The sequence below is a fragment of the Artemia sp. Qi Xiang Cuo genome, chromosome 5 (assembly GCF_049724085.1).
Source record: "Artemia sp. Qi Xiang Cuo chromosome 5, ASM4972408v1, whole genome shotgun sequence".
Classification (NCBI taxonomy): domain Eukaryota; kingdom Metazoa; phylum Arthropoda; class Branchiopoda; order Anostraca; family Artemiidae; genus Artemia; species Artemia sp. Qi Xiang Cuo.
In genome coordinates this window covers 80,540,194-80,553,427 of record NC_142798.1, presented here as the reverse complement: position 1 = coordinate 80,553,427, position 13,234 = coordinate 80,540,194, and the positions used below count along the sequence as shown (strand labels likewise).

The following is a 13,234-nucleotide window of genomic DNA, read 5'->3' as shown; positions in this document are numbered from 1 at the left end:
TTGCTTTGTTCAACTACTATCAAACTTTGGTTCTCTACCAGAATTCGTTGTCTGTTGAATTGTTCAAGATATGGTCACATTTTGTAAAGGCTAATAAGGGGAAAATAAGTGTCCAGTGTAATAAGAAAAGAGATGCATAATTCAACGAGAAAGTATTCACGACATGGTGGTTAGTTCTAGATTGTTACTTCCGTCTGGTCTTGCAGCCACACGTCAGTGGTGTTCAAGAACCAACGTTTTGTTCGAATACCGAGACATTTGACTCTCGAAGTGTCAAATGTTGTGTTCGAAGTGTCAATGTCACTTCGAACACAATATTGACATTTGAACACAGTTTGACACTTTTGAAATGTCAAAAGTGTTAGTTGTGTTCGAAGTGTGAGAAGCTCGAGAATCAAGGTTGACCGTATAAGCTTTGAATTGCTAATTTTAATTACTAGGCCTCTTTTGCTAAGTTCTGATAGGAATTGAATATTGCTTTGGTGGCCTGATACCACGTCCTTTATAGAAAAGAGTATTTTTATGCGGGTGAATATTATTGAAGTATTAATTTATAAAAGATTACTGTCAGCATCTGTAGTACCGAACTCCCTGTGGCTTTTCCTCTATGCCACTAGTTAATAGCTACTTGCGTATTCAGTGGCGTTAATTTAAAAAAAATTACGGGGGGGGGCAAAATTTATTTTTTTCAAATCCAGGAGGCGGGACAAATTAGTCTTTTATTTGCAATTTTTCAATAAAAACACTAAAAAAAGATTGTTTCAAGGTATAGGGGTAAGGGCGAAAAATGCACTTGAAGAACATAATCTCATCCACTACCTCCCCTTCACCAATTGGTGCCACTGCGCGTTTTGAACTACCTTTTCTATATTATCTGGTAATATGTATTATTGTGATTGTATTATCAATTGAGGTGATAAATGTGTACTGAATATGTGGTTCGCTTCTATCTTCCATTGAAAACTCTTTTCTCTGATCGGGAAAATTATGCTTTTAAGCTTTTAGTTTCCGCTCTTTTAAATGAAAGCTTTCCATTTGTACGCTGATAATCGCTATTGGTCTTATTCGCGTTATTCTCCGAAAATGAAGGATCCTTACTAACGGTATTTACCAATCAAGACAAGCCACTATACCCACTAAGACATGATTAATTGTCTTGACTTTTTTAATGCAGTTTCGCTGGCATTTGGATCTAGCTTACATACAGTATTTGCTTCTGACAAAAGACGGCGAATTATGTGAAGCGAAAACGACTAAACAGCTTTGGTATTTGAGCTAATCCGTTATGCCTTCCTAAAGAAAAGAGTTCTAAAAAAAAAGAACTTTTTAAGCACAAATGTAAGAAAAAGGGTAAGCTAGAGGTATATTTTATTAGTTCTTTTTTTCTAGATAGGCACAGAAAAACCGAAAATTTTCTAAAGACTAAAGAATTTTGCTTTCAATTTGACATACCTATAGAAATTCATTCGGTGACCTCGCCTGTTCATTTTTGTTTTTGTGGTTCTTTTAAGGTCGGTCATAATTTGCGTAATAAATCAGATTTCGCATTTTCTTAATTCAAACGTTTGAAGATTAGATGGTGTGAAATTCAAAAAGGAAAAATGTGCACTTGTATTAAAGTGTCTTTTGACCTCTTTAGCTCGTAACTTCTGTAGCTACGCTATTGCTGTTACAGGAGGGGGAGGGCTCTGTGGCAAAAAAGGAAGAGTGTGGTGGAACTGGACTAATAATCTTGGGCCGTGTCTTGAATGCCTTAAAAAAATCTTTTAGAAAAAAACTAGATTATTGTAAAAAAAAACTCCAAGCACATTTTTCAATTCTTCCAATCTTTTCGAAAAAATGTGCTGCAACATATTTCATGTTAACGTTTTTTATTTGTATTCAGCCCCTCTGTCTTTAATTAGTTACTTTTAAAGGTTTTTACTCTGTTCTTAAATTACGGAAACTATTTTTTGTTCTTATTAAGTTACATTTAAAAAATACGGAGAGCGGGTTGGGGTGTAGTAAGTGTAAAAAGTTTGCCAAACAGGTGAATTAAGTGAAAAATGTCAGAAAATATTTCGAAATTTTGGATGGTCTGGGCATGAACCTTTGCATGTAGCCCCTGCTCTCGAATTACCAAGAATTTATTACTTTTTTACTTTCGTCGGGAACCAGACGATAGACTGTCCTGCCCAGCTGCAAAAAAAACTTTGGAATGATTTCCTATGTCCACTTTGGTGTCCCCCTCCCATGGCTTCAGATATTCCTTGAGGCTATTTTTGTCCCCCTGATTTCCTTTTCCCGGGGGGGGGGGGGCTGGTTCGCAAACAAGGACTTTTCGAAATATCGCACCTGCGGGAGGACGCAAAGAGCGGCCAAGGAGCTTCATGTTACGTTTCTTGATACTGAGTGGCAGTTTTTCTCATTGGCCAAAGCAACTCCTTACTTAGCGGTTTAAGATCCTATTCCATATGTGGATGTAGAGGAAATAACGAATGTTTTTGGTTCATTCATTTGTCACTGATGTTGATTATGAAACTTGTTTATGTTGACTATTTAATTGAGTATAAAACATTTATACATCTTTACTAAAATATATAAAAAAAAGAGATTTTGTATTCTAATATCTCCTCTACGTTCCTCAGTTTGTAAAGAAAATATAATTTTACTATCGGAAAAAAATTAAAAAAAATTAAGACTGTTGGCTGTACGGAGGAATTTGCTTCATAAGGTTTGCAATGTTCGCTTGATCGCATAACTTTTTTTAAAGTTACCTTAACAGATAAAGTCTTGGTTGATTGCATAAAAAATCTTTTAGGTTTCAATTTTTTAGGCGGGGGAGGGCCGGTGGGGCATGGGGGGGGGGTGAGGGAATGGTCTTAGAAAATACTGTTGACTGTTTGTTTTCAGGTTTTTGATTTGGCAATTTCGCTTTCTCTTTTATTTTATTTCATGGTTCATCGTTTCCTTTTGTTAGGTATAGAATTCAATTATAATGCCAATCAATACAGCTGATGATTTATTGCTCATGGATTCTAATGAGTTTTAGTATTTTTTGTTAATAAAAAGCTTTTGAGTAAACAAACATTTTCATTTCCAGGAAGAAGAGAAAGTGCTTGGTCACTAGTTGTGCTCAACACGACTTTTGAAGCTGCACCAAGTTCTGCACCACGAGATTTAACAGTAGTGCCCATGGAAGACAACCCCACCATGATTAACTTAAACTGGCAACCTCCAAAACAACCCAATGGCCAAATCACTGGATATGTTATATTTTATACAACAGATAATAGCCAAAGAGATCGTGATTGGGTTGTTGAAGCAATTGTTGGTGACAAAATGACAACACTGATCAAAGGACTCACTTTAGATACGACCTACTTTTTTAAGATTCAAGCAAGAAATAATAAAGGATATGGACCGCTTTCTCCCGTTGTCACTTACAGAACAGGAGCTGGTAAGCCATATTATAGTCAGCTTTCTTTTTTTTATAGCGAGAATTTTTTCTTTATTTTGATTTTTGATAAACTTTTTGTGATCTACAACCACCACTATATTTACGATGTATAATACGCTATTTACGACAATGTATATGCTAAACAATTCTACTTGAATTTGTCTCTGAAGACCTTTTTTAAAATGGGCTAATGGTTTAATTGGATATTTAAAATCGGCTGTAGGCCAAAAAGATTCCACTTTAAATTTTTATGTGAGCTTGAAATTTTTCAATAAGTAAAAAAAATATTGTAAGTAGATCTGTGAATGAAATATATGCTAATAAATGGCTGAAAGAAAATTTAAATTTTTTCTTCTTCTTCCCCCCCCCTCTTTTTGCATGTATCTATGACGCATGGAAAATTACAAAAAAAAAACATAGCTAAATTTAAAATACCACGTGTAATGAGTCAATTTGAAAAAAATATTTAAACAGTTTCATAATGCCTAGGGGACAAAAGCGTTAATTAAAGCAGATAAAAAAAAACACAACCTAATAATGAGTCGAAAGCCTAATGATGTGAAGGTAATTTCATTATAGAGCCAATTAAGTATTAATTAAAAAAAATGAGATATATAAAGATGTGATTGGTCATATAATCTGAGTTTTCTAGACTGTTGGAGACTTCACATGGAAAGCTGGTACTTATGAATAAAATTTATACACGATTTCACTTTACGTCAAAACTTACGCACGAACGTTGGCTTTCTGGAACAAGGAATTTTTAGATTGAAAAAGGACAGACAAATTATAATAAGTATTTTTTACTCCCCTTTACATTAAAATGCTTTTATCGAGGAGTAAATAAAGTAATTAAAAAAAAATATATACAAATGAAGATACAACAGATGATATAAAAACAAAAATGATTTACGGAATATTCAGGCATTGAATGGATTTACTGAATGGATTTTCAGGCATTGAGTAGGCTTTGAATGGATCTACAAATGAATTTAAAATTATATATATATTTTTTTTTTTTTTTTACAAACAGTACAATGCTGTTATTAGGGAGTAAATAAAGTAGAAAATTCAGCTTGCGAAATACAAAGAAAATGAACTTACATAATGTATAAACCAAATACAAAATAGGAAATAAAAAATGATAACACTTCTGATAAATACCAACACTGTTAAAACACGGATGCAACTACAATACGCTTTGCGCTTTTGAAATCTTGTTTACATTACGTATATTTTCTCTTTAATATCAAATACTCTTTATTTCTTCGCGAAGTAAGTATTCTTGATCTATGGGGAAGGCCAAGAAAAAACTTACAGTATCTGAAAAACTGTACAAGAATTATGAGGTGCTCCTTGTGTTGTAAAAAAAAAAAAAAAAAAAAAAAAAAAAAAAAAAACTGATAATATGTAATAAAAGAAATGAAGAAACGTAGAAAGATTTTGAAAAAGAGAGATAAAAACATCATAAAAAAAAAATCTTAAACGTCATACGATTCTGGGAGGTATGCCTCTGTATCTAGTAAGCATTCTACTAAACTTAATCTTGATGTAAATATAAACAACATTCAGGCACGGATTTGTGCCGCCGTGTAAGATGTAGCCAATTTTGTTTTGCAGTGAGCTTTGGGTAGAAGTAGTAGTATTATCTATGACGCCTCCTATGTCTTATTTGAGTTTCAAATATGTGTCGTTCAATGCTTGGACTATTGCAACTTATTACTACCACCACTACTGTTGAAACTCACTGCATCACCGAGCTGCCAGAGGCCAATAAAGCTTCGCACGCTCCTCCGCCACCCCAATCTATTCAAAGTTTCACTCTTTAGGCCTACCCCCTCCCATGAAATCCCAATTTTATTTATGATGTTCTTTATGATCCCACTTGATTTGGAGGCGACCTGCTTTTCGCTTGGCCCTATATGGATGGGCAAAAAGCTCAACTTTGGCTATATGTAATCCTTCATCCCTCAATTCTACCCTAGCCATCTCAAGTTTCCTTTCATTTTCGCCCTAATAAGTAGGATCAAAATCAATGCCAATAGAGACAAACTATATGTTTATCAGTTTTAACCATTTTAGGTTAATAATTTTACATCAGTACTTTATTTTTGTGCATACCATGACAGTATATAAATGGCTTTCTATTATTTTATGCAAAAAAATAAATTATTTCATGCGATTCGGGAATAATGTTGGTTGACTCCTTGAGTCTCGTAAGATGAGGACCCTGCTACAACTCAGGGAGGCCTCTAAACCCTATTCCTCTTCTGAAATCTCACTATTTTTAAGATTTTCCCTTAATTATGTATAACTAAAAAAATCTCATTTTTTTTATTTTTTCGACAATATCCCCCTCCCCTCGAGCAAGTCCCTATGAATATCTAAATACGCGTCTATTTGGCTCTGCACATGAATAGCTTTTCTCTAGAAGTGAATGGAGTTGGAATTTCTTCATGAGTCAGAGTCAGAGCCCAAATAAAACGTTAACGAATAAAAATAATATAGAATTTGCTTTAGTGCTGAACTTCTGAAAATAAGGAGAGTAGGGTCGGATTGGATCTTTGATTATTTTGAATGGCCTCTCCACTTTGAAAATCTATTACTTTCTAAATCTTCCCATAGCTTTGGGTAACGTAAATCATCTCAACATTTGCTGTCTCAATAATCCCATGCACCCCTCCCCCCGGCCCTGCCTCGATGAATATCCACATGTGTGCCTAGTTGTCTTTGTACAAGGAAAAATATTCTAGAAGTGGAATGGAGTTAGAATTTGTTCAAGAATTGTGGCCAGAGCCCAAATGAAATATTAGCGAATAAAATAAATTAAGAGTTGGCTTAAATGTCAAACTTCTGAAAATAAAAGGAATTGTACCGGATTCGGTCTAATTTTTGAATGGTTCGAGTGGCTTGAGTGTAAGTAAGGCTGTTGCACAGAGTAAAGCCGGTAAAAAGATGCACTGAAATAATTCCTCTCTAAAGGTGTAATAAAACTTTAAATATTATAAAGCTGTGTAACATGTGACCTATATATATTCATATTAAAATTTTATTCCTTGTTCTAAGAAATATATATGTTTTCTTGTATTCCTTTTTTGATTGCTATGATTGCTATATTTCCATCTCCATTGTTAATATTTATAGTTCTTTTACTTTCAGCCCATGGTCTAAGTTCCCTAAGCTTAGGTGACTCTCGTGGTGGTATATCAAATGCACTGCTATATATAATACTTGGAGCGTCTGGAGGGATTATTTTAATACTACTGGCCATACTGCTTGTTTTTGCCTGCAAACGCAAAACTGGGTCCAGAGATGAATCTCCGGATCGATCAAAGAAGGGGTACCTTTTTTTATTTCTTTTCGTTTATTCATGTAGAAGAAAATATTTTTTTTTGTTTCATCTCATTCTTTGTTCATTTTGCACATTCATCTTTTTTCTTTCTTCGTCTACTTTTCTTTTTGCGTTCGTCTAACTGTATAATTTTTTCGATAATAGACTTTCATAAATATAGTGATATATAAATATAAATATAGTAATAGACTTTCATAAATATAGTGATTGATTGCTTCGGAGTCCAGAAAAGAGAAAAATCCTTCAGCATAATCGAGGCTACGGTATTACCATAATACTAACAGGTACAGGTGAACTATAATTATAAAGCAAATGAATAAAAAAGTCCTCTTTCACACTTAAAAGCAGCAGAAGACTACTACTACTACTACTACTAACAACTCACCGCAGCACCAAACCGCCTGAGGCCAACACAGCTACGCACGCTCCTTCTCCATCCCAATCTATTCAAAGCCTCTCTTTTTACACCCTCCCATGAAGTTCTCATTTCCTTTAAATCTTTCTTTATGACGTCCTCCCACCCCACACGAGGACGACCTGCTTTCTGTTTACGACATGCTTTCCGTTTCAGAAGACTCATAGATTATGACCTTCAGTTTTTTCTACTCTGTAGGTAGCACATTACTTGGGAGGGTATAGGATATGTCGACCAATTTCTCACTTTCAGATTAATAATTGAGAAGTGCCTGAGTCATCAAACCCTTTTAGTCCTCCGTTTTATAGATTATGAACAAGCGCTTAATTTAACCGATAGAAGAGCTTTATCAAAAACCCTATCCTTGTGGGGTATACTAGATAAATATATAAAGTGATTAGTTCTATGTGCGAGAATAACACTGTTGTGGTTAAGGTAGGAAATGAGGTTAGTAGCTGGTTTCGTATTAAATCAGGAGTTAAACAGGGTTGCGTTCTATTCCAATTGATATGGGTCATTTTGATGGACTTTGTCTAAGGAGCACACGAAAGGCAATGGGAGAAAACAGATAATGGGGAAGAAAAACTTTCCTGGACTTAGAGTATGCTGATGGTTTAAGCATCCTAGATGAGAGTGTGAGCAAAATGAATGAACTTTTAGAGGTTTTACGAGTTTAGGTTTGAAAATTAATATTAAGAAGACTAAATCGCTAAGGCTAGGAATAAGTGAAGATGAAAAAGGCGAAGTTGGCTAATGGAAAGATCAATCAAGTTGCCAGCTTCACTTATCTTGGTAGTATTATTAGTAAAGACGGTGGGAGCAGTGAAGATGTTAAAAGTAGAATAGCCAAGGCTCAGGGTGTTTTTTCATAGTTGAAAAAGTTTGTAAGAATAGGAAGATTTGTCTGCGAGCTAAGATTAGGGTATTGGAAGCTACAGTGATGACAGTGTTCAAATATGGTTCTAAAGCATGGGCGCTCAGAAAAACGGAGAAAGATTTGCTATAATGTTTTCCAGAGAAATTGCCTACAAATAGTTTTGGGTATCCTGCTGACTGACCGTATGTCAAACAGTAGGCTGTACGAAAAGTGTGGTCCAATTCCGCTTTCTAGGACTATAATGACAGAAAGGTTGAGATGACTAGTACACGTTCTGCAGATGACTGATGATAGATTGCCAAAGATTGTCCCTTTTGGCCAACCGTTTAGGGCTAAACGGAAAGCAAGTTGTCCGTGGTTGAGATGGGAGGATGTCGTAAAAAAACATCGAAGGGACATGGGAACTTCCTGGGAGGGTGTAAAGAGGCAAGCTTTGAAAAGATTTGGAGCTTGCGTAGCTGTGTTGGCCTCAGGCGGCTTGGTGCTGCGGTGAATTTCTTAGTAATAGTAGTAGTTGTTTGTTCTGAGAACAAGGCTAAAGAAATTTGAACTTACTTTCAGAAAAAAAAATCTCAAAAATTTCATCTAACAAGGATTTTTACCCCCCCCCCCCTGTTATGTGGACTTTTAAAGGGGATCGTTTAATCCATATTTAAAAAAAAAGTTCATGTAAACGGAGGGAAGAGACTTGCTGAATGTGAGCACTGATTTAGTTCAAGGCTGTTTAGAGTTTTTTTTTTCTTTTAAATATCACTAAGTCTTTTGAGTTTTTTTTTAAATACCACAGTTTAGACTTGTTATTTAAGGATCTGAGATCATTACTTAAGAATTATCTTCAATGAGGGTAAAGTACTTTATATTTCCCTTCTTAGGAGAGCTAATCTTGTCACCCTTAAGGAAAGAAGAGCAAAAATTACCTTGCGTTTCGCTAACAATGCCCTTCATAACCCTCGAACAACTCCCCTTTTCCCCGGTCAATATTCACCCCTTTGACTCCACCTCCCGCGTTCTGTGTCAACAAATATCCCCCTTCTTGCCCCAATAAAAGTTTGCACTGAAAGATATATAATAACTTTTATCCCTTACATAGTTGAATTTTTCAACCACTGAATCTCCGCAGCCTCCCCCCCCCCCCACTCACTTTTTACATCTGTTATTAATTTTAATCCCCTTTTTGCAAAGTTGAAAGTTCTTCATTTTATGTTTATTAGTCACTAATTAACTTAAGTTTTATTTTAATTTTATTTTATCCTCTTGTTCATTTTACCAGTTTTCGTTTTTTTTGGCATTTTTCTGACTTGACATTGGCCTTCTAATTTTATGAGTTTAATTTGTTTTTGTTTTTAATGTTTTTAGGTATTTGACATAAACTCTTGTGTAATTTTCAGTATTTGTTTGATCGTTTGTTTTTGTTGTTCCTTTTTCGTTTCACTTGACGCTAGAGCGTGAATTCACCCGTTTATAGTTTGCGATAGCTGTTTTTCATTAACAAATATTATCTTATCTTATTACTTATTTTCTTCAATTCCTATTCTTGTTGAATATACTTTCTTATCTCACGTATAATTATGCAACCACTCTCTCCGACTCTCTCCATCCCCCTCTTTTGCTATTCCCCCCCTCTCTGTTTTCTCCCTCCGCCCTTCTCCCTCCTCTTTCTGTCTCTCTTTCTCCCTCCCTTTCTCTCCCCCTCTCTATCTCTTTCATCATTTCTCTCCCCCTCTCTATCTCTTTCATCATTTCTCTCTCTCTCTCTCTCTCTCTCTCTCTCTCTCTCTCTCTCTCTCTCTCTCTCTCTCTCTCTCTCTCTCTCTCTCTCTCTCTCTCTCTCTCTCTCTCTCTCTCTCTCTCTCTCTCTCTCTCTCTCTCTCTCTCTCTCTCTCTCTCTCTCTCTCTCTCTCTCTCTCTCTCTCTCTCTCTCTCTCTCTCTCTCTCTCTCTCTCTCTCTCTCTCTCTCTCTCTCTCTCTCTCTCTCTCTCTCTCTCTCTCTCTCTCTCTCTCTCTCTCTCTCTCTCTCTCTCTCTCTCTCTCTCTCTCTATTTTTTCTTCTTTTAATCCTTTTCTACCTTTATTCTGTTTCTTTAATCATATTTTTTAAATAATCCATTAAAAGTTTTACTTTCTCTATGCTATTCTCTTAGCTACCTTAAAGGAAATTTGCGTCCCAAAAATGCTCCTGATCAGTGAATACATCATGGTAAAATGGAAATGGAAATTGTCAGTTCACTGTTCTTTGATGTTCTTAAATCCTCTGTTTTTTATTTGTCTTCTTCAGTTTCTGTTCTTTTTATCATCATTTTCCTATTTTTTTTCTATGGTGTTCTTCTAACCACGTTAAAAGAACAATACGTCCAAAAACCCCTCCGGTCTCTCTCTTCCTCTCTCTCTCTCTCTCTCTCTCTCTCTCTCTCTCTCTCTCTCTCTCTCTCTCTCTCTTTCTTTTTTAATCTTTTTCAACCTTTATTCTGTTTCTATAATATTTTTTTTAAATAATCCCTTAAAAGTTTTACATTTTCTATGTTATTTTCTTAGCTACGTTAAAGGATCAATGCGTCCCGAAAATCCTCCTGATCTATGGATACATCATGACAAAATGGAAATGCGAACTCTGGATAAACAACGCTCTGGTTCTCAAAGTACTGTTGATCCACTGCCGAGGCTTTCCCAGGACTTGGACTCAATAGATGGCGGAATTTCTGCTACTGGCTTGCGAACAAATGATTCTCTCGACAGAAGAGGCTATTCTTCAGCTTATATGGGTATGTTCTTTCAGTAAGTCTGTGATATTATCAGGGTTGCAGCGGTATTGCCCTTAGTACCCAAAGACTAAATACCGCATAAAAAAAAAAAAAACAAAAAAAAACTGGTAAGTGGAAAAAAATTGCGATTTCTAGTTGATTCAGAAGTGGCAATTCTTATCTAAATTAGTCTTAATAATAAAATGATATTTTGAAAACAAATTTGAGAAAATTTCGAAAAATAAAATGAAACCTCTAAAAAATGGCATTGGATCGATACAAAACATCATTGGAGTCCCCATGGCCAAAAAAGCCAATCAGGAAATTTATTGTCCCCTGGCATGAACTAGAAGTAATATGGAAAGAACGCGCAAAATAATTTTGTCTTGTACTTACGGGAGGAGGGGTGTCGGACCCATGCAGGCTATTTTAAAAAAAAGTTTTTTTTCCCCAGATAACTGTTAACTTTTATTCCGAATTTACATATACACAATTATTGCTCATTTTATAAGATAGGTGGGAAAAAAGGTTAAAAAACAGTTTCTGTACCGTGTTTCATGCCAACGATATAGTTTTATCCTTATAGAAAATAGCTTGCTTCTTTCATCTATCTTTTTCTTTGCTTGTGTTATGCATGAGATTGCTGCCTCTCTGATATGCACTGGCATTTTAGGTATATTTTACCTTCTTTTATTTATTAGGGTAGTATAGAATTTTATTCCTTTTTGAAGGGTTAGGTCCAACCAAAGACCTATAGACACCAAATAATGCTATTTTAAGCAATCTTCACGCGTCTTTTCTTTGTTGACAAAATACAACTTGTATAGATAGACCTTAGAAGAGAAAAGAATAAATATAGCCCAATTATTGTAGCCCAAAGGCTCCTATGCTTGCTTTGGAATAACGAGGCTTAAGCTCAAGTCTTGGTTGCAGTACTGAATGTTATTTGCATGCGCACTTCTACTATAAGAACTTTAGTTGTTACAACAAAATGGCAAAGGCCTGGGGTTGAATCTCAACTTCCACTGAGCCCAGAATTGCAAGGATGTCAATTATTAGCGCCTTCAAATAACCAAACAATAAAAAGAAGAATATAGCCTACGTGAACTATAATTGCTATTCTTGAAACAATTTTGTCTCCGGAGAATATATTTCATCTAAGGTTTCTCAACGTAGTTTTACCCAGAGTCATAATGCAGAATACATACAAAGTCTCTATTAACAGCAAATTAATTTCTGTTATGGTCTAACCGCTAAAAACCGGTTTCTTACAAAATGTTACACGAACTTTTGGATGGACTGCTGACTAGTCATACACACGTGAAGTTTCTGATATAAACATTTTAAAGTCGATTAAGGATTTGGAACAGAAAAGTGTTTGCGAACTTTTGTTTGTGAAGTGAACAGAAAAGTGTTTGTGAACAGAAAAGTGATTTTGGAACTTTTGAAATGTTTGTCAAAAATTTAAAATATTTTCTTCTCTTCGAAAGAGTAATTCCTATGAATTTTGTATGTTGATTAGCGTTACACACTAATCCTACAACAGACCATAACAGAAGTTCACTGAAATTCAAGAAAGGTATACCACTTTGAAGTGCACACACTAAGTTTTGAAGATTTACACTTCCTATCTCAACAATATTGCCATCTAATTTTTCATTGCACAAAACTGGATGTTTTCAGTTAACCACCCGTCGATAACCACTAAGAAGTAAGAACTAAAAAAAACTGCAAAACCTTATTGCCGGTTTCAATAACTTAAAAACGACATAAGATTGTGTTGATGAATGGTAGCTTGTTGGTAACAGGTTCATTACCTTATACATATTGGACTTTAAAGATATTTATATATCTTTAGACATTTATTGATATTTATAGGGTATATGTGAGAAAGTTGATGCAAAATGAATGTTTTATATTTTTATATTTTTCGTTCTTCCGCTCAAAAAGGAACGACGTGTGAAATCGCTTAAAATCCAGTTATTTGGTGTATATAGAATTTTAAGGTCTTCATTTCAGACTTAGGGCACCAAAGATCGCTGTTTTCATATATCTAAACGTGTTTTTTGTTGTTGCTGTTTTTTTGTGGGCAGAATGACCTTGCACGAAGTATGCTCAGAAAGTTAGCTCCGCTTTCTATTTTTCATCGCGTTCGTGGTGTTATCTTGATTGAAGCTACTCCTGGGTATCTCATTTATCCTACAATCATATTCAAACCTCTTTATCACGTAGTACATCTTTAAAATGGATACAAATTGAAAATCCTGTTACATCTGAGTTACGATTGGTGATTTGCTTTTTAATCTAGAAAGTACCAACCCAGCAAATGTCCATCGTCAAATTTTACGGGGGAAATGTGATGAGTGTTTCTGTGAGCAGAAGATGGATGGCCGCATCTTTCTATGACGAATTA

The 13,234-nt window shown here is 35.2% G+C and overlaps 1 protein-coding gene across 1 annotated transcript in view; it reads left to right on the top strand.

Moving 5' to 3' along the window:
- The window catches only part of fra (neogenin protein frazzled), a 173,226-nt gene that overhangs the window by 139,113 nt on the left and 20,879 nt on the right, over positions 1 to 13,234 (top strand). Inside the window, exons 17-19 of the mRNA XM_089089232.1 lie at positions 3,083 to 3,439; positions 6,599 to 6,779; positions 10,616 to 10,842. Of these exons, the coding sequence (XP_088945358.1) occupies positions 3,083 to 3,439; positions 6,599 to 6,779; positions 10,616 to 10,842 (765 nt within the window). The remainder of the gene's footprint in view (positions 1 to 3,082; positions 3,440 to 6,598; positions 6,780 to 10,615; positions 10,843 to 13,234) is intronic.